Raw genomic sequence first — 19,703 nt, 5'->3', positions numbered from 1 at the left:
TAATCCTATTTATAAAATGGTAGTAAACACAGTATATAGCAATAGTCTATTGCTATTAATCAAGGCAGTGCAACAAGGCTTTAACCAAACAAGTGAGAAACCATCAAGTTACACTCCTGTTTCAAGCCAAACCTTCTTTATTTGAAAAATATTATTCTGGCATACAGAAAAAGTGACCACAATTATTCCACCAATGCTCTTTTGTTAAGTGCCTGTGGTAGGCAGCAGTCATTTTAAGTATTTAGAAAAACAGATGGGTCTGCCCTTGGTACTGAAATTCTGTAGCTGTAAAAATCACTTCCATTTCATAACTGACCATATGAAGTCCAAGTCCTGTATAAACAGCATTATTCTGATTAATAACAAACACATTTAGAAATAACTCTAAAAAAGGAATACCACTCTCCTCCTTCCAAGAAAATTACTCCTTTTTATTTCCAAGTAATTGTACTGAACATATTTGCTTTTTATTCCTAGAATAACATTACCTCACTAAAGACAGACAGCATTTGTCTGACTTACCAGAACGTTGGTGATGTTGCTCTTCCAGGAACTCCAAGTCAAGCATTAGGTCATCTTCATCCAACTCACAGGAACCCAAGTTATTCAAAACATCCTAGCATAGATTAAAAAAAAAAAGAAAAAAAAAAGAAAAGAAGCATTAGAAACATTTAGACAGATCTTTTAGCCAAACTGCTTTGCACAAAATGATTTCCAATCAAATCTGGAAAACATGTTTAAGGAGAAGATACAGAAAATTTTTCTGCTAACATTAGACCAGTGAGACTTGGTATGAGACAACCGTCCAACCTGAAGAGCGTTCGTTACCGTTGTCTTTTTAGAGGATCCCAAACATTTAACAAAAAACCCCAGAAGTACAAATAATATCATCATCTACCTGTTCAGTGATGGTTTTGTGCCTTTGCAAGTTTAATCATAACTTTTTATGAAGAATAAAAATGTTATTTTTAGCACAACATAAAAGTATCAGTGCATGTTTTTTATTAAATTTTGTAATTCTGAGCACTGCCAGCCCTTACTAATATACTTTGAAGAGAGATTTACTGTTTTATTTATCAAAAAGATAAAGAGATGCAAATGTAGCATAAACAGAAAATTCAGGCATGAATTATCAACTTGTCACTTTTTAAGTACTTATGTGGGTGGCAAAGGCTTATATAGACAGAGAAGAAACCTGACTCTTAAGTGTAGCTGCTTAGGTCCCCATTACCATGTGTTTGCCTAGTCTTAACCACAGACAGATAAGGCAGGTTTACAAACAGGGATAATAATTCTCTGTCTTCTTCCCATGTGTATTTTATTTCATGGTCATTTCTTTTGATGTGGTAATACACTGATTTTCTCCACAGCCACCAACACCCAACCAAAGCTAATACAATGCCTTCTCCAGCTGCCATTTTGTTTGATGATCAACAAGCAATACTGCAAGGCTCAATTTTTCAGTGCATCCACAGGCAAGCTAAGGCATTAGATACTGCATGGGATGGATGCTGGCACCCTGTGCCCTGCACATGCTCCCAACATTAATGTAACATAACAAATCAGAGTGAAAGAGGCCAGGTTATTGTCCCAAAGCATTGAACTGTGTGGGAGATCTCTGCATAGCAATCTGCTGTACAGAAAGTAGAGAAATATCACAGTAGCGTACATTAAACTAGTAAAAGCCCTTCTTGACTTCAGTTCATTTTTTTTTAGGTTCCTTCTAATTCTTTAAAGTATTTTCCTATCACAATAGATGTCCCCTTGTATTCCTACTCACCACCTTGCATCTATCTAACCTTTTGGAGAATTCATTTCTTCAAATTCTGTTTTCTACTCTTTCACAAACAACATAGATGCAACACAAGGATTTTTTGTTGCATTCTTTCCCTGACTTACCATCAGCACAAGAAGCCTCTTATGAGATACAGAAGTCACTGCTAATGCTGTTACTAGATTTTTGCTCCCTTTTTAAATGTAGATGCTATTATGCACTCAAGCTTAATCAAACGGTATATTAAACTCAGACAAAGTACAACATACTTTGTTTATAAATTGTTTTTTCATGTAACAAAAAAAAAAAAGTGAAAATATCCAGAAGAACAATCCCTGCAATTTTTAAGCAACAGCTAAAAGTTTTTCATGCCAGTAGAGGCAAAAGGTAAAAAGGCAGGCATACACAGGTTTGTTCTTTACCTTAAAATTATTGTCTATACTACAGTTGATCAACTGAAGCCACATTGATATTAATGCTGAGCATCCTTTGATAAGCTACACTAGCAAGGAGCAATGAATTCATGTTAATTGAGCATCTCCTACACCTTGGGCAGTAATTTATGTGTGATGTGAAATCCTGGGAGATTGCCTCCAAAAACATAGTGACTCACAGCCTTCATCAAGAAACAAATTCCATTTGATTTGGAATTAACAAACACAAACAGAACCACTATTTTCTGAACTGAAGAGCTGAAAAACCGTGTAAGAGGGACCAAAAGAAAAAAAGTTGTATTCACCTCTCCTCCTGGTTAATACTGCTTTTCAGGAAGATCTTCACCACCTGAGTAACACTTCGAGAGGAGATAAACAGTGCTCCATCTATCCTCTCTGTTCTGCAAGGCTGATGTACATCCTGCTCCGCACAGCAAAACCTCTTCTCGCCCACCTGAGCTGAGGGCTCCCAGCTGCCCGCCCAAAGCACCTGTGACCCCTTTGTGACCCCTTGGCCTTTCCTCTCCTACAGCCTCTTCAACTGCACCAACAACAGCAGGCAAGTGCCCTTGGGTTTATTCTTTCCTAAGTACCTCCTCCAGGCAAAGAGTCTCCCTCTGTTCCCAAGAGTTCACTTGCTCTTTATAAAGGGATAAATCACAGGACTGGGACCAAACAAATTAGAGCAGCTACTATCCATCATGGCAAGAACAAGGGCTTGACAGGGCTGCTCCATCTCCAAGGATGTCAATGTAAGGCAGTTCAGCTGATTCCCTGCTCTGATGGCCCACCTGTGAACAAAGTTCTTCCATGGACACAAACCAAAAATGAACTCGCAAATGCATAAAAGCCCACCCAAGGAGAGAGCATTAGTTAGATTCCCAAGGCTGTTCTAAGTAAGTACTATTTTCTGAAAACACATAATTAGAAAATAAGAGATCCGAGCTCTCAGAATGACCTGCGTAATGTCACAGCACAGCTCAGCAATACCGCTGTGAGTGCGCACCAACGTCCTCCCACCCTTCTGCCTCCTCGCCAGGATTCATTACTCCTTTGTTGCTATGATAATTAGCAAAAATTGTAATTTCCTTTAAAGTTTAATATCTCTTGACCCTTTGCCCATTCTTCCCCTCACCACTGCCACAGCAGTCTTTGAGGAATAACACAATTAAATATTAAAAAAAATAAAATCAGAGAGAGATCAAGCCCTAAAGAGCATTCCAAGTGAGTCGTTTCAAAGCTTTTCTACTGCTACATAAAGAAAAAGAAATTAATTCTTCCATCGAAATCTCAAGGAACCATTCATGATCTATTTAGGGTGGCATACCTTTTATTTATTTGAGGAGGCAAACCATTTAGTTAAAGCACAACCTTGCAGCAAAAAGGTCCTTATTGACTCTGTAATAGCCCTTTAGAAGCCTTAAGACATACTTCCTACTTCCAGGGTATGCTTGCCTTCTACTACTATTTTGACTTTATAATGGACTCAAAATTAACATGATTATACTTTTTTCTTCAGTCTATCTGGAAGTTGATCATAACCTGTGAGAAGAGCACGTGAACACACTGAATCAATCATTTGCCCACACGTCTCAGATTTTCTCGGTCAACACAGCCTGCAACCAGTTTAAAAACTAATAAATTCAGTTTGCCAGCCATACTTTCCACCTTTGAGTTGGTGGACTACCACAGTTATTTTAAGAAGTTGCTATTCACACAAGAATTCAGCAGTAATAATTTAAAGGTTACTAACTCAGCCTAAATGGCAGCAGTTCATACAACGGCTCAGGATGTGTTAACCAATAATGGCTGTAAGCAAAACAGGATGCCCATCCTAGGATATTTCAAGGCATCAGTAACTTCTTGTTAACATTTTCATATTGAAAATTCTTTCAGCAACCACAAGAAGTACAAACTGGTATTTTCATCCAACTGGGTATCTTACACAGGACTCACTGAATGCAACGGTGCTCAGCTTAGTCTGGGCCTAGTTACAACTTCGTTAACATTCTTAAGTAACATAACCTACAAACAGCTTGAGTATCAAAAGATAGCCAATGGTTTGCACAGGTACAGTTCAGAAACAGCTAAAATAGTAATACAGATGTACCAGGCACACAGTTCCCTCAGCCAGTAAGTTTACTCAGGCTTGTTGAAGAAGATTTCCTCCCTACACCTTAGTACTCTCCCTATCTCCTTTCTCTCTTCCCAGTTTCCCTTCCTAAGAAGGACAAATGAAAAGAAATCTAGTGCACAATACATAAATTTTAGTCCCTTTCCAGAATAGCAAAGTATTGAATTATTTTTATACCTGTTCAGTTCAGAGTACAACACTAAAAATTAGTCTGGAATAAATAACAGCAGCTTTAGCAGTAAATATATATAAAAAGCCTAAGGTAACAGGTCTCAAATCTACCACGGAGTTTTAAATATTAAAAAGCAAATAACATCTCTTATGAAGGCTTCTTTACTATGTTTTTTTCCTAATTATTATTCCAAATAACTAACTTAAGTATATAAACACCTAGTCAAATTACTGCTTATGGAATTACAGTACAGTCCTCTAAAAATTGACTACTTTGCTTTTTAAAAATGGTAATAAAACACACACATGAATATGTAAATACACTAGTGTATATTATTTTGTTAAGCAACATAATTCAACTCCACATGGACCAAGCAAACTGTATTAATTGCACAATACATAAAAGCCAAGCAGGCTAAATCCATGTAGACTGAATATTTACAACTCATAGATAAAACTAAGTTTAATAATCAGGTTGTGGTAACAAATTTCCCCATTTGAACTAGCCAGTAATCAGCAGCACCAATAAAAAATTAATTTCTTCATGTTTTCCCACATCTTTACTCTACGCTTCTTGCTCGTCTATACAATTGAAATAATGACGTAACAGCAAGGTCCCCAAGGCTGCAGACACAGATTCTCTGTCATTACCAGCATTTTGGAATGTTGTATCTGCTATTTTGTCATCCTATTCTAATTAACATGTACTCTCTGGTCAACATGATATACAAACAACTTCTGTATACTTCTTAAGTGCTATACTGGTCATCTTGAGAGAGATTCAGGCCTGATAAACCTTGTTTTGCTGAACAAGGGGATGCAGTTCTTTTTTTCTGACCAGTGTTTTGGGTTACCACACACAGGCTGAATCTGGGGCCTTGCATTTTCCAGTTCTTCCAGGTTCTTTTACACAGATTAAGATTTCTATTTCATTGCTGAATTGTGTTACTGCAACAAAATCTTGACTATTTGCTCAGAGATTTGAGAACCTGAGATCTGGTAAGCAACTTAAGCTACAAGAGTGAAGCATTGGCATGTTTGCAATTATTCAGTTCAAAACCATTTCTCTCAAGCACAACCATGGCTGAAGAAAACATACACTGGTTAACTCTGGTTATAAATACATTGCCATAACCTCAATGTCATGAACATATTGACCACATTTCAATCTTAAATGGATCTTTTGGTCAAGCTTTGCTCTGACACTCTTTTGTCACTGCATTTCCTCTAATGCTTGCCTTGCAAAATTCTCACTGCTGCTGCAATTAAATTGAGCAGTTGAGATTTGGTCATGGGCATCCCTCTTGGAAACCTGAGTCTTGTACACACACAGAGACCTATATTTTTCCTCAACTATCTGTAATTCTGCCCCATTGCCTCTTCAGACTGTATCAGCAAAGCCTGAAATCTCAGGGGAATAATTTTAATACTTTTTTCTCCCCCAGAAATAATAGCAAGGGTCTCATTTGCATAAGTGATAATGCAGCGATCACTGGATTTTCAAAGATATTTTTAGAAATACAAGAACAATATTTTAAGCTCACTTTGGGTTCTGTTTTGCTTTCCTTTCCTGTCACATTGGCCTCTAGACACCTTTCTAATTGTCTTCCTCTGTATAACTGTTCTTAACTATTTTCTAAATACAGATTTTCATATATTACTAGTAGGAGAGGGAAGGACATTTCCAAAATGTAAGGATTTAATGCTCACGCCTCCCCATTGAAATTATGTAGTAAATGTTAATATCTAATATTATAGATTCCTTTTTTCCTTCACTGTATAAATATATGTGGGAGGCCATTTGAGATCAATGCCTTCACAAGAGTATATAGAAAACACACTCTAGGGAGAATAATTTGATTTTTTGTAAAGTCACATGTATGACAATTCACCTGCATCAACTGAGGGTCACTGAATATCTGATACTGGAGAAGAACAAAATTAAATACTTATTTCAAGACTGAAATGATTTCTAAAGATTGCCAAAGGATAGTACTTCATCAAAATTGTATTCAACAAAGGAATGTGGCATACAATCAGCATAAGAATGAAAACTGAGACATACTCAAGGAAAAAGAAAGACCTTGAGCTATTTAAAGTAATGTTAGCTGCTAGAACTGTACCTGAATAATTCATGGACATAATGAAGTATTTCCCCTTCTGCTCTCTCCCACACACTTCAAAGGGAAAATGAAAGTATATGAAATCCAGCAAACAGAAAAACTTTTAAAAACATAGAATCTCTGCCAACAGCCTGAAAATCTTTGCATCAAGTGTAAAGCTTATGGATTACTTGCATATACCAAGAGCAGCTTAAAACAGTTCTTTTCTCCTGAACAGCACCACCCAAAAAACATATTATTCCCTACATGAATAAAATGAAGACTTTAGAAAAGAAAATATAAATGTTGCCATGCTAGCTAATATGTGAAAATCCAATTATTAAATAAAATTAATGTGCCCTTAAGAACCAAAGACAGAAAATTAGCAGTGGAGGGAACAGTCTAACTATAGAGCTCAGATCCATCATGCTATTCTTCAAAATATTTTCCGCGTGCACTCTTTCAGCCATGTAAGGGAAGAGCAGCACTTTCCACCTGACTGGTGCTTCTGCCCTTTCGATTCTCCCTGTGCATTAAATCAATGTCTGCAGTGATGCTCCTCTTGCCTGAGTGATTATAACTAATGGAGTCTCCCAACAGGACTCAGGCTGGCGCTCACCCACGCAGGGCTCGTTGTGCCACAGATCCGGCAAGCTCCCTGGAGCCACTCAAGGGAATGAGCCAAGCCCAACAGCTGCTGGTGGCAGAAACAGGACCTGCCCATGCTCCTGTTCTGCCACACTGTCAGTCAAAAATAGAGGGGCAATAGCCAGCATTTTGGTAGCACAGGAAAGCCACCAATAGTATAACTGGTAACAAGACAAAAGTATTTTGTAACACTGCTAAGCACAGGAATATGAATAATGTTCAGTTCCAAAGACTCAAACAGAGAAGAGTGTCGTATTTGCACAAGCCACGTGTAGCAAAACACACAAAAAACCTCAAAGATGATAACAGAGGTGATGTGACAGGCAGGAGGGGAGAGACAAGCGATGGAATCAGAATTAATTGTCACTCCAAAAATTAGATGACCTATAGGAGAGGTGGATAAAGACCCCTCCTTTTCCTTTTGGGGTGGAGGCTGACAAGGACAAGCCAAGGACGAGTGCACAAAGATAAGGAAGGAAGAAGCAGCACGCATTGGATCCAGTTCCCAACAGTTCAGAGAGCACAGCCTGGCCTCCACAGAGCCCATGAGGGCGATAGCGAGGACCATCCCAGCAACACTGACCTTGCTCCTAAACAATCCCATTTTTACTGAGGGCAATGGCAAGGACCATCCCAGCAACACTGACCTTGCTCCTAAACAATCCCGTTTTACTGAGGACAATGGCAAGGACCATCCCAGCAACACTGACCTTGCTCCTAAACAATCCCATTTTCACTTCAGCAGCCATCTTTAATTCATACACATATGTGCACACACCCACCTGCAACACAGGCACAGATAAACAGCTCTGAAGAGAGCTGGGAGGCAACAGGTGGCCTCAGCACTTAAGTTGTAGTTTTATACAATTTTAAGCAAATTTAAGCAATTTTAAGCACCTATCATAGCATTCTAAATCTAAATGTTCAAGCCAACCCTAGATAAAATCAGCTCTTGACAGACCTGATGAAAGACAGCAGTTACCTAACCCTGAATTTACTATTTTCTAAGACTTTTAAAGTAAAAGTGACACTGAAAATGTGCCAAAACTTCCACACAGCAGAAAGCCTGAGAATCATATCTGTGAAAAAAAGGAAAAAAACTATCAGAGAGGTGCTTTACTTAATAGTCACCACTCTTCCAAATAATTTTAGAGTGTTGAGATTCACTTTGGTTGTAAACAGAACCAAGACAATGGGATTTTCTGTGTTCAAAAAGGTGTATGAATACGTTTTACATACATCAATCTGCAATTTCATTTACAGAATCCTAGGGGGGAAAAAAAAACACACTTAGGGAAGTATGAAAATACAGTCCAAAAAATTCAATGAACCTTAAAGGGACCAAATAAAGCTTCCTTTAATAACTTTTTTTCCTCTCCTCACTCACACACACATATGCTTTCCTCCCAGCAGAGGGACACATCTGCAACATGTAGTCTGCTTTATGGATTAGTTAATATTTTTACAGCTTTTGTAATAGGCAAAGTGTTATGCAAGCCTTCTAGTGCAATCATTATCAGAACACAGCTTCGTGTAATTTTTCTACACTCTCGCCAGATTCTTCTGCCAAACACAGAAAAAGCTCCTCGAGTGTCTCATTCCCGCATTTATACAGGATGTAATTCAGACCCCTCTGTGAAGCTTATTAGTATATACCTTAGAGATGTGAGTACATCTTAACAGTGTCCAACAGGTTATTCAACACACAGATTGGTTATTTTTTTCCAAAACCACTCAAATTACAAACATAACTTACACCTAAACTCTCTGTCACTTAAAACTTCGTCTGTCATGAAAGGACCCAAGTCAGTGCTTTAGTCAATATTTAAAGGGTCAAAATTTGTTTTATGACACCAAGCAATCTTTAATTCTATTTTTGCCTTTTCTCAACCTGTGGGGGAGGGAAAAAAACCTTATCATAGAACTAGGGAGAACCTGAGTGCCAAAAAGAGAAAAATTTAACATCAGGGGATACAATAGGAAGAACCTAAGTATTTATACTCATGACAAACCCCTACCACTCCTGTGTCCAACTCTTACCTAAAGAATATCACTGTTCTGACTGTTCTGACAAACTACATCAGAACAACTCACCCATTGCCACAGTCATCTGCACCAGCCACCGTCATCTGGCAGACACAGCTGAGCTCAAAACTCCTTTCCCCAAACAGGTACATATCAAGTTCAAGAACTGATTGATTTTCCTTGCAAATAAAAGAATGTTCCAGTTTTAGTTATATCAGCTATACGGTTGGAGTCAGCACTTTTGGATGTCAAGTGAGAATAATCTGTTTTATGGCTTGAGCATGATTTTATTTCTAAGAAAAGACTAAGAACTTTCTGCATATCAAAAACTCAAAACTCTTCTAGACATATGATTAAATAAATATTTTTTCCTTCACAATATTATTATAAGCCAATTAAGGCTGAACCTTCCATTTCTAATTTTGAATTCTAGCCTCTAATATTGGTGATAAATCACTGAAAAGTGAGCCTTGCAAATGAAACCACTAGTGACCCTTTGGTATAGTGTCATTAATGCAATATATAATAGATATGCTATGGCTAATATTATTTGAATTTTTTCTGTTTCCATGGCAACTTTGGCCTACAGTTGCTCTGGTAAACAGGGGTTTATAGCATTATTTGAGAAATTCTTCTGCTCAAAAGGCATTTTTCCACTACTGCATACTTTTTTCTTTTTTATTGGAAGAAAAACTGTAATGTCAATTATTGGTCCAGAAGAAAGATTTTTTTCTTTTATTATCACAGTTGAGCGGGCAGTGAATTGGGAACTTGAAGCAAGGCAAACCATTACAAGCTTTGACTAACAGCAGCAATACAAAATGCAACATCCCTTCCTGGAGAGGTATCGAAATCCCAGGGACAGAAATCACAGCCAGTTGCAGAAAATCCTGCAATGCAGCAATGTGACTGGCTTTGCTACTTCTCCCCTGTACTTTTAAGAAGTATTTGATGCTTAAGACACCTATCTCTTTCAGCATCTACATCTGCATCATCTTCTAGCAAATATTTGGCTATAGACCACAGAATGAAAGAACAGCCTCAATATCTATAAAACAGTGTCCAATTCTTTCCCACGATTTACGCAGGTGCTACACCTGCACAGAAAAATTTGGCATGCCAGGATTCCCAGCTTAACAAGAGAACACTATGTGCGTGACAGAGTTCACCTGGCTGTTATGTCCAAGTCCAGAGATGACCAAAACTGCATCAAAGCTGCCACTCACCTTGCCAACCACAACTAGGGACAACCAACACAATCTGGCTGTGTCACAGCATTCGCCTCCCTCCAAAAAATTATCTGTTGATGAAGTCAGTGTGCTATTAAGAGGGTGATCTCCCTGCCAGAGCAAAGCAGAAAGGCCTGAGAACACAACACTCTTGGAGAGGTATAACACACCCTGAACTAAGGCCGGGGAAGATAATCAGGCCAGCTTAAAGCTCTTGGGCACCTCTGTCTGTTCAGCCTACCCCAACAACAGCGCTATTTCATCATTGCTTCAGAGCCTAAAGCAGAAGCTGAAGATGATTCCTTTTGTAAGGCAATGAACTCAGAGTTCATTTTAAGTACAACATAACCCTCAGCAATGTTAATTGCCTCACACGCTGTTACTTGCTTGCAGGACATCCAATCCTTCAGTAATTTGAGTCAATATAGCAGCTTAAAAAAATCAGACTGATGTCAGACTTATCAGATTGAGAAAATGTAGTTGCTGATGCATCCCAACCAGTGAAGTTCAAATAATAATGTTACATAAAACATGTTTTTTTATATATATATAGATGTATATATATATGACATTTGGACCCCATATGCATGTAAGTATTGTAGGGATTGGATCAGTGTCTAGATCAGAAAAAAATTGTAAAACATTAGGTACAGGATTTACCACAAAGCCAAGCACAAAACTTGTCTTTCACTCTGCTTATACGTCTTTTGCCCCCAATTCTGTTTCCACTTCTTTCTGTTCACTATGTGGCTTTGTTTTTTAACAGTTGCTGTGTTTCTTTGATAATTCCCATTCTTCCTGTAAATTTAACACAAATAATGGGCATACAATATAGAATAGCATAGAAATAGCATATTATTGGCTTAGAAAGACAGTAAGTGAAAAAACTCAGTCACTGAATCAGCAACTTGGCTGTTAAAGGCTCTCTGGTTTGCCATATAAATATCATATAAGAAGTTGTGGAAGTCTTCATCCTGAGGATGTGACAAGCCTTGTATTTGAACAAATGGAGACGGGTGGCTTATTACACTTAGAGTTACACCTCAGACAGTCTAGAAAGGCTCAGCTCTGCTAGGAAGTACTCCAAAGACATTTTTCACTAATCAACATTTATGCATCTCTAGTCTAGAGAGCAATTTAAACTCTTTGAGGTCATGGTGACACTGTCAGAAACTTTCTCAAATCTTAACCAAAAAAGACTGTCATTATAATGATTTTCACTTGCCATTAATTCCCAGCTGCCTAATTTGCTACAGTAGAAAGCAGTCCCCCAGTACTAATTGGAATAAATTTTTAATTTAATAGTCTAATGTGCTCCAGTTTGGGACTTTTTTCCCTTTCATCGAATCAATGCTCTCATTATTTGTTAACAGCTAGGTGCTCAGGGCAAATTGTTAAGAAGCCTAAAAAAAGCTCTCGGTCAACAGTCTAGACTTTAAAAGGATCACAGGGTAAGTTATCATTTTATTTCAGAATTAAGTAAAACACAGTCTTCTCATTTGAATGGGATAGTGGCATTTATAGGTTCAGATAACAAAGTGTTTCTGTTTCTTTCCCACTCTAAAGCAATACCACAAAAACCCCAACTTGCTCAGTGCATCAGGTTTTTATCCCATAACATGACTGAGATGAGTCCTCATGGGCTAAGCTTCAGTAGGTCCATCACAATAAACTCATTTAGAGAATACCTGCCACAAAATCTTGTTCAGCATGTAACAATTTTCAAATTTGTACTAAAAAGAACTTCGAGACTATATAGTGAAGACTTTAGGAATAAGCTGAAGTATTAAACAGCAAGTATTTGATGTCTTAGAGTTGGCAGACTGGCATTATTTTCAAATGTTCACAAGACTGAGTAAGTACTTGTACTATATTTCTGAGTATCTTATTCTGGAGTACTTGCACTATACCTATCACTAATATTAGTGATGTTAAAACTACAAACTACTTATTCTCAACTGGGTTCTAACCTCACCTCAGTCAACAGGTTCCAATATCACTTTTTACAAGGATTAGCAGACATCTTCACATATCCAAAACAGTGACATGTTCCTTCTTGGTCAGTATCCCTATTTTTATGATGCTTTTCTACATGTAAGCTCCTTCTCTTAGTTGCTGTTGTTTTTAGTGTAAAATGAAAGTACAGAGGTAAAGATGTCGATGAATCAGGCAGCAGAAGCTACATAAAAACCAGATACTACTGAATGTGCTGAGCAAAAAAATATGATCAAACATTAAAGCCCATCCCTTCTGCAGCCTTAATTCTGTATGTATAGACTGGATCAAGAAAAAATCAGGGATTTTTTTTTTCTTTCCACTTACTGGAGTCATAAATAAAACACAATCATTGTGAAAAAGCCAGCACATGTAAAAATTGTTCTGGAGTTCAGTACTATGCAGTGCTATTATTCCCAGCTCTGCAGTGGAAGAGTACAAGAACTCTTAAAATTAACACCTTATTAGCCTACTTTCCTCAAGAACAAGGTTTGTGCCTTCCCATTGTCTAATCACAACATTTTTTGTCCTTTCCCTGGGAAATTTTGAACCTCTTTACCAACATTCACTAAATTGGAAAGTGACAGTCTCAAAGGCAAAATGCAGAAGCTGAGCTACAGCAGATATTTGTAAAAGTAAAATTCAAGCACTGCATCTGCTACAAGCAAAATCCAGGTAGAAAACTGAGAGTTGTAACTGCCTCGGTCATAATGGCTTCCTTCAGTGTCAGCATCCTTTGCCTATGCAAAATGACAAAGGTGCCTTTTAATCAGTATCTCTATGCAGTGTTCATATACTGGAAAAAAAAAAATTAGTGCAATATTTAAAAAAGAAAATTCACATAGTATCTTTTTTGCCATGATGTCATACTGCATGAAATTTAGCTTTTTCGTTTGGGTACAGTGTCTATTATTAAATCATTCTTTTCTGAAATGTCTTGAGGCAATGTAGAGTAAAAAGGAAACCAAGTCTAAACTGTCATGCTTCAATACAGTAGGATTTTATTTTCTCCTCTATACAGTACCTGCATTGCTACTAAGCAACAGCTCTGAACAATTAGATACTCTCACTCTGCTACTCAAAAAGCTGCAAATTTGTTTTTTCAGCCAGCTGATGCTTACAGAGGCAGAGTAAAAGCATGCTGAGCTGGCCTGTCCATCACCTCACTCAAAGCATTCCTCCACATCACAAGAGAACTCCTTAGCCTGCCAGCTGCCCAATGCCTTGAGGCAGCTCTTCCCCTTAGGCAACACCACAGAACTCTCAAGTTGAAGCTTGGCACACGACCTTGCCGAGCTCCAGCATAAGGATTTCACTTGCCATGCTATTTCACTATTTCATCTGTCAGGATTCTTTACTCCTGAGAGATCCCGTATCCTTCCCAACTCCAAGGACAAAGCACTGCCACTTTCTTAGCACTGCAGGGTTACAGCTCCCTGGCTATGACAGTGGTATCATCAGAAATAAAAAGCTCAAAGAGACTTCCTTGCCACGGGCCTCACCTGCCAAGAAATCAAAAGAACCCTGCTTGCTCTCTTCCCAAAGCCTCAACACTGTTTTCTACACTGCAGAGTGGCATGCTGCTCCTAAATGCTCTCCAAATATTATCTGACTGTTATTTGTATAAAATAAGGAAAACATAAACCATGCTTTAATCAAAAGCCTTAGCTATCAAGATACACAAGAAATCGAGCAGCCTTTTAACTCGGAAGCCAGGCACATTTTACAGCAGCGTCCATCATTCTGAAGAAGCCTAGTGCCACCACATGGCTGAGTGAAAAAATTAGCTCCTGGATAAAATGCACTGATCTGCAGAAAGCAGACACTTTTCCCAAAAGAATGACTTAGAATTGCAGTTGGCAGTTTGTTTGTGTTGAGAAAATCAGGTAATCAAAAATTAATTTCTAGGCACAACAATCAACAGACAACTTCATGGATCTGTGAAAGAGACAAATGGGCTACTGGCACCACAGAGTAATTGCCTTCAGTTTTTGCATCAGAGCTCTGTATCGTAAATTTAGAGTATAATGGAAAAGTTTACACATTTAAATATTAATGCTATCCAGAATGTAAGAAGTATAATATAGTTGTTATCAGTAGCAGACTTGATAGCTTGCTGGCATCCTGTTAAAATTAACTCTGGGTGCAGAAGTTCAAAGTGCATTCCCTGTTACACTTGTATTCCAACTAAACACATACATGGCTTTCCTTTTAAACTAAGACCAGGATGATATGGTACTCACTGCCTTTTGCCCTTAATGTATATGAACTTTGTATTTCAAAATTTCACTGAAAAGAAAACAAGTTTCTAAGAGGTGAATTGAAGAAAAGTTATATCGAAAGGGTTTTTTTTTTAAATCCTCGGAAGAAAGTCCCCCTTCAAAAAAACAAAAATAAAGAACTCAACCTGTGATTGACAATCATCTGTCTCCCTCCTTATTTGTTCATGGGAGTTCTTAAACTGAGCATAATCTTGTTATGGAACTCTGGCCCATTCCTGCTGATTTGAAGATAACTACAAAACACAGTGCAATTTCTTCAGTCACAACTTGTCATTTTCTCCCACTGATATTAAAAAAGCCCTAGTACAATCATCTTACCAACTTTCTGTATCCATATAAATTACATCACAGGTAATGCATTACACCACATAGATATTCCAAATTTCTCTGTTCCATTATCAATAAATATAACAGTTCAGGGTAATGAACACTGTTTTCTGTTTCATAGGATATACAGTACTAGCTGACACTTTCAACCCAAGCACAAAGCAAAGAAAAATTATGGTTTTATGTTTATTTTTGTACATCTGAAAGTGCCTCTACTCAGGTCAGAGAAAATAACAGCCTCTGACACATGCATTCTTACTGTACTCTCAAGTCAGCAATGGGCAAAAAGAAAAGCTGCTAAAGATTGCATTTCTTTTTGAATACTGGGTGGTAGTGAAATTCCACATCAAGATAAATCTATTCATAGATTGCCTGTGCACTCAGAAAAGAGCTATTAATTTAATCTCTACAGTATAACTAATAATCTTTGCTGCTTTAGCTGATAGTACAGCCCTTAACACAATGTGATACAAATGGAACTAAAAGCAGCCCATCATTAGTGTGGAGAAGGTCAAGGAGAAGACAGATTTAGACTTTTCACAGTAGTGCATGGCCCAGAGGACAAGAGGTAAGAGAGACATACATTGAAACGAGGTTCAGACCTGGCATGTGGAGAAACCCATTCCATAGGAAGACAGACAGGTACTGAAACACTTCCTTGAGGCTGTATGGTCTCCAGCCTTGGAGACTTTCAAGACCCAGGTGGATCAAGCCTGGAATAACTTGGTCTGATCTCATACCTGGCCGTGCTGTGAGCAGGAGGTCAGACTAAAGACCTCAAAAGGTCCCTTCTGACCTGAATGACAGTATTAGTATAAAAAACTTCATCAGTGGCCATCACTTCATGTTTTTTGTTGTTTCTGGCATTCTAGTAGTGATAACGTAATAAAATAAGAGGGTTTTTTCTCAGACAACTCTCACATTACATACATGTAACATCAGAGGTTCCCCTTTGTAGAAACCCTGAGACTTTTGGGGAATTTAAGGCAAATTAAATGGGATTTCTTACCAAATAATGTAGTAGTACTTTCAATGATCTCCAAAAATCTGCAATCTTCTGCATTTCAAATTTCATCCTATTCCTTCACTCACCAGACTCCTTATGTTACATTTCTCTTTTAATCATCAGTTACATCTTGTGTTTAGATTTAAGAGAAGTCTTTCCTTATCTACTCACCTGTAAAGTCTGTAAAAGCTTGACTTCTAGTCAGGCAGCTGGTAAATGTTCTTGGTTCCCAGCTCATGGCTGGGGGTGAACCAACAGTAATTATAAATACAAATAACTATTTTCCTGAGGACATGGTACAGAAGGAGAGGTTAATTCACACAAGATTCAAATCGGCAACCAAAGCATCTCCGCCATTCTGTGGCTGTTTCATGCACTGAATATTTTTCCATGATTGTGAAAAGGGAGTCTCCTCTTCAGAGTCAGACTCCAAATTTATGAGTTATGAAATTACTGCATGACACCACAATTTCTTATTTTAGTACTGCTGAAGAAAAATTTCCCAGTCATTTGCATCTGCTGATAAAATATCAGATGATTATGTTTTATGCTGACAGATAAGGCAGGCATTACTACTACTAAATTTTAAGAAAAAAAGTTAGCAAATAAAAATAGGTTTTTGCAATAAATTTTGATGCCAAATTTCAGTGTCTGAACAGTAAACTCTAATGAGCAGCAAAACTCTGTATGTGAAATCTAAGTAAGGTGATGTCATGTACGTTCAGAGCTCACATCACAAAAAATTCACAGCATAGCAGGTGCTCTGCAAAGTTATCCAAAGCTGATGGAATCCAAAAGCTCATGGAATCAGCTGGTTAGTAAAGACAACAAAGCAGCCGTGAGTTTACATGCAGAGTCACTCAGACTGTCCTTCCATCCCACAGACTTGCAAATTAATTAAACACTATCCCAAGAACATTTTCAACTATTCCTTATCTTATACCCCTTTAAACAGAAGTTGTTCTCAGAACAAAGGGTTACATTCTACCAGCTTAAAATGCAAAGTGAATCAAATTTCAGGAAGGGTCTTTGGACTGGAACTGCACCTGACTAACAGGAGCCAGGAACATGACCAAAAAACAGCATTTTTGAATTTATTCACTTACAAATCAAATGACCTCCCCAACAGTGCAATCTTCAGTGAAAAACACTTCTACCTTTAAGGAGCAAGTGGGCAGAAATGTGTGACTAACAGCTGGGCATGAGCGCGATTATTTCCACGTGCTTCTTCTGAAGCAAGTCTGTAACATCACTGCCTCTCCTAGATGTTTTACATGGGCCCTTTCCTTAATTTTAGGGAAGTCTGTTCCCTGGATTCACATGGGTTCACATGGAATGGGAGTGCTGTTTAGTTAGTTTTGCTTTACAAGCCAAAATGCTCTTCTCACTCTTTGGAATTAGAAAAAAAAAAAATAAAAGCCTTATCAAAATGTACTTTTTTTGTGAAAGAAGCACTAATGAATGCTTCTAATGAAGTCCCAGAAACTAGAAGGATGTAAATTGAGTGAAATATGAATATCTTAAAACCAACAACATTTCTGAATCCTCCTACCTCCATTTCATTTTAGCTGGACATTCAGCCCTTCTTTCCCCAAGTTCCTGCCAGTCTGATACAAATAAAGGAGAAAACAGAGAAATACTAGGCATATCTTGAATGAACACAAACCAATTCCATATTATTAGGAATCAAATTTTTTGCCTTTTTTAGCAGTGTCCAAGGTTGTTGTAGAGAGACATAGCTGCCTTCCAATTTCCACAACAAGAATAATTTGACTACATGGAATAATCCACAAAAGTTACAGCTTTGACTCAGCTGATTTTGTTACCATCCAATCCTAGTACCAAAATCATCAACACTCCTGACCAAAGCCAAGCTCAGCAAGCATCAATGTTTTGCTCGTATTTCATTTTTCTTCTCAGGATCCAAGATAATTCAGGAAATGGACAACAATTAACAACTAGGCAGAAACTCTATTTCTGAAATGCCCTACTGAAATCACAGAGTAAAAAAAAAAAATGCAGTCTCCATGCCTGTTCTACAGCCAATTCTCCACATGAGTACAGTTCTAGCAAAATGGGCCTACCAGTAATTTTTTACTTGAATAAACTAAAACTTCCAAATACTGTATTACTACTAATTCTGTAGTGTTAGGCTTCAGACCAAGATAAATCCTCCAGTGAAGACAGAGAACAAGTATAAAAAGCTATTCTTTCATCAGTGGTCATCACAGATATAAAAATAAGACAAGGACTACCTCAGTGCCCAGCAGATTTTTAGGGGCTGGAAGAACAAATGACCTACATACAGTATTACATCAGCACATCATTAAAGTGAAGTTCTGATCTGAAATTAATCACATTCTTATAAGGTGGCACATTGACTAATAAGAAAAAGTACTTGCTGGAGGCTGCAATTTTTCCTGTTAGAAATGCTTCTGCTCATCCCAATTATTCTCATGAGCACCATAGCACAGTATTTAATCAAGGGTAGAAAGAGAAAGGGAATAGAAAATGAAGTGGTAAATGGGCAAAATGACAGCACATCCTTAGCAGAGCTATCTTCCATCTTAAAATACTGAATATTTTTCTTCTAAACTACAGTTAATACATTCAGTGAATACTAAGGCATTCTTTTAACTACGTAAAATATAAGTTACATGGTAAATTAATTGCTGCAGGAATTTTGGACAATTCTGTAACAAAGAAAATGGCCTTACACAGCGATTTTTTGTATAGGGACAGGTGGGGGCGTTTAAAACAATACTCTGTTCCCTGAAAGATTTGCTCAATGTTTTTGGGGAAGAGAAATAATGTCAATTTTATTTCTGAACACAGGAAATGTTATCATCTTTTCCCCTCATTAATAAAACTATATAAGACTATTTTCATATACAGTCTCAGTGCCAGATCACTTCAATTTCATCCAAGTCACTCCACCAAGTGTTTGCTACTGCTGCTTATCTCAAGGGTCTGCAGTAGCCAACAGGAAGCACTAAAGGCAGAAAAAAATAGTGCAATTTAAGAGGACTGATCCTTGAAATACTTCAAACATCTGAAGACTCAGAACAGAAAACTTTGCCCCTGGAAAAGAGAGTGGAATGACATCAGTCTGGTGGACAAAACTGGCAGATACCTTTCCAGCAGCTTGCTGATGCATTAGCATACCTTGGAACGTGCAACTGAGGGAATTTCACAAAATGTCACCGTGGGAATGTTCATAGAAATACACTGGTTGCCAAAGTAAAAAAAAAAAACCACTCAGACATTTGTGATGTAGTTTTTCTGAGCAACTATGATGCAAAGAAACACATTCTATGAGTTTCTGGACATTTGAACTCATGACAAATTCATGCAGTTATACACAAATAAATGTGCACACGAGCCAGTACAGAACTATTAATGGCACACACAGAATCACACTCCAGAACCTCTCTCAGACACAACACATGTGTCTAGTAACATAATAAACCCAACAGAAAAAATACTTTCAGTTAATGGTGATCTAATAGTGCTTTCTATCCACTGCTTATCCAAAATGTTCTTAAAGAGATTGACAGTGATGTAGATTCCACAATA

The 19,703-nt window shown here is 37.8% G+C and overlaps 1 protein-coding gene across 1 annotated transcript in view; it reads right to left on the bottom strand.

Annotated features, from left to right (window-relative positions):
* CCSER1 (coiled-coil serine rich protein 1) overlaps positions 1-19,703 on the bottom strand; it is a 544,953-nt gene that overhangs the window by 497,415 nt on the left and 27,835 nt on the right. Inside the window, exon 3 of the mRNA XM_066548974.1 lies at positions 523-616. Coding sequence (XP_066405071.1) covers positions 523-616 — 94 coding nt within the window. The remainder of the gene's footprint in view (positions 1-522; positions 617-19,703) is intronic.

This window comes from Molothrus aeneus, chromosome 4 (genome assembly GCF_037042795.1).
Source record: "Molothrus aeneus isolate 106 chromosome 4, BPBGC_Maene_1.0, whole genome shotgun sequence".
In the NCBI taxonomy this organism is placed as follows: domain Eukaryota; kingdom Metazoa; phylum Chordata; class Aves; order Passeriformes; family Icteridae; genus Molothrus; species Molothrus aeneus.
Note: the sequence above shows the minus strand (reverse complement) of the source record. Positions and strands in the feature narration are given on the sequence as shown.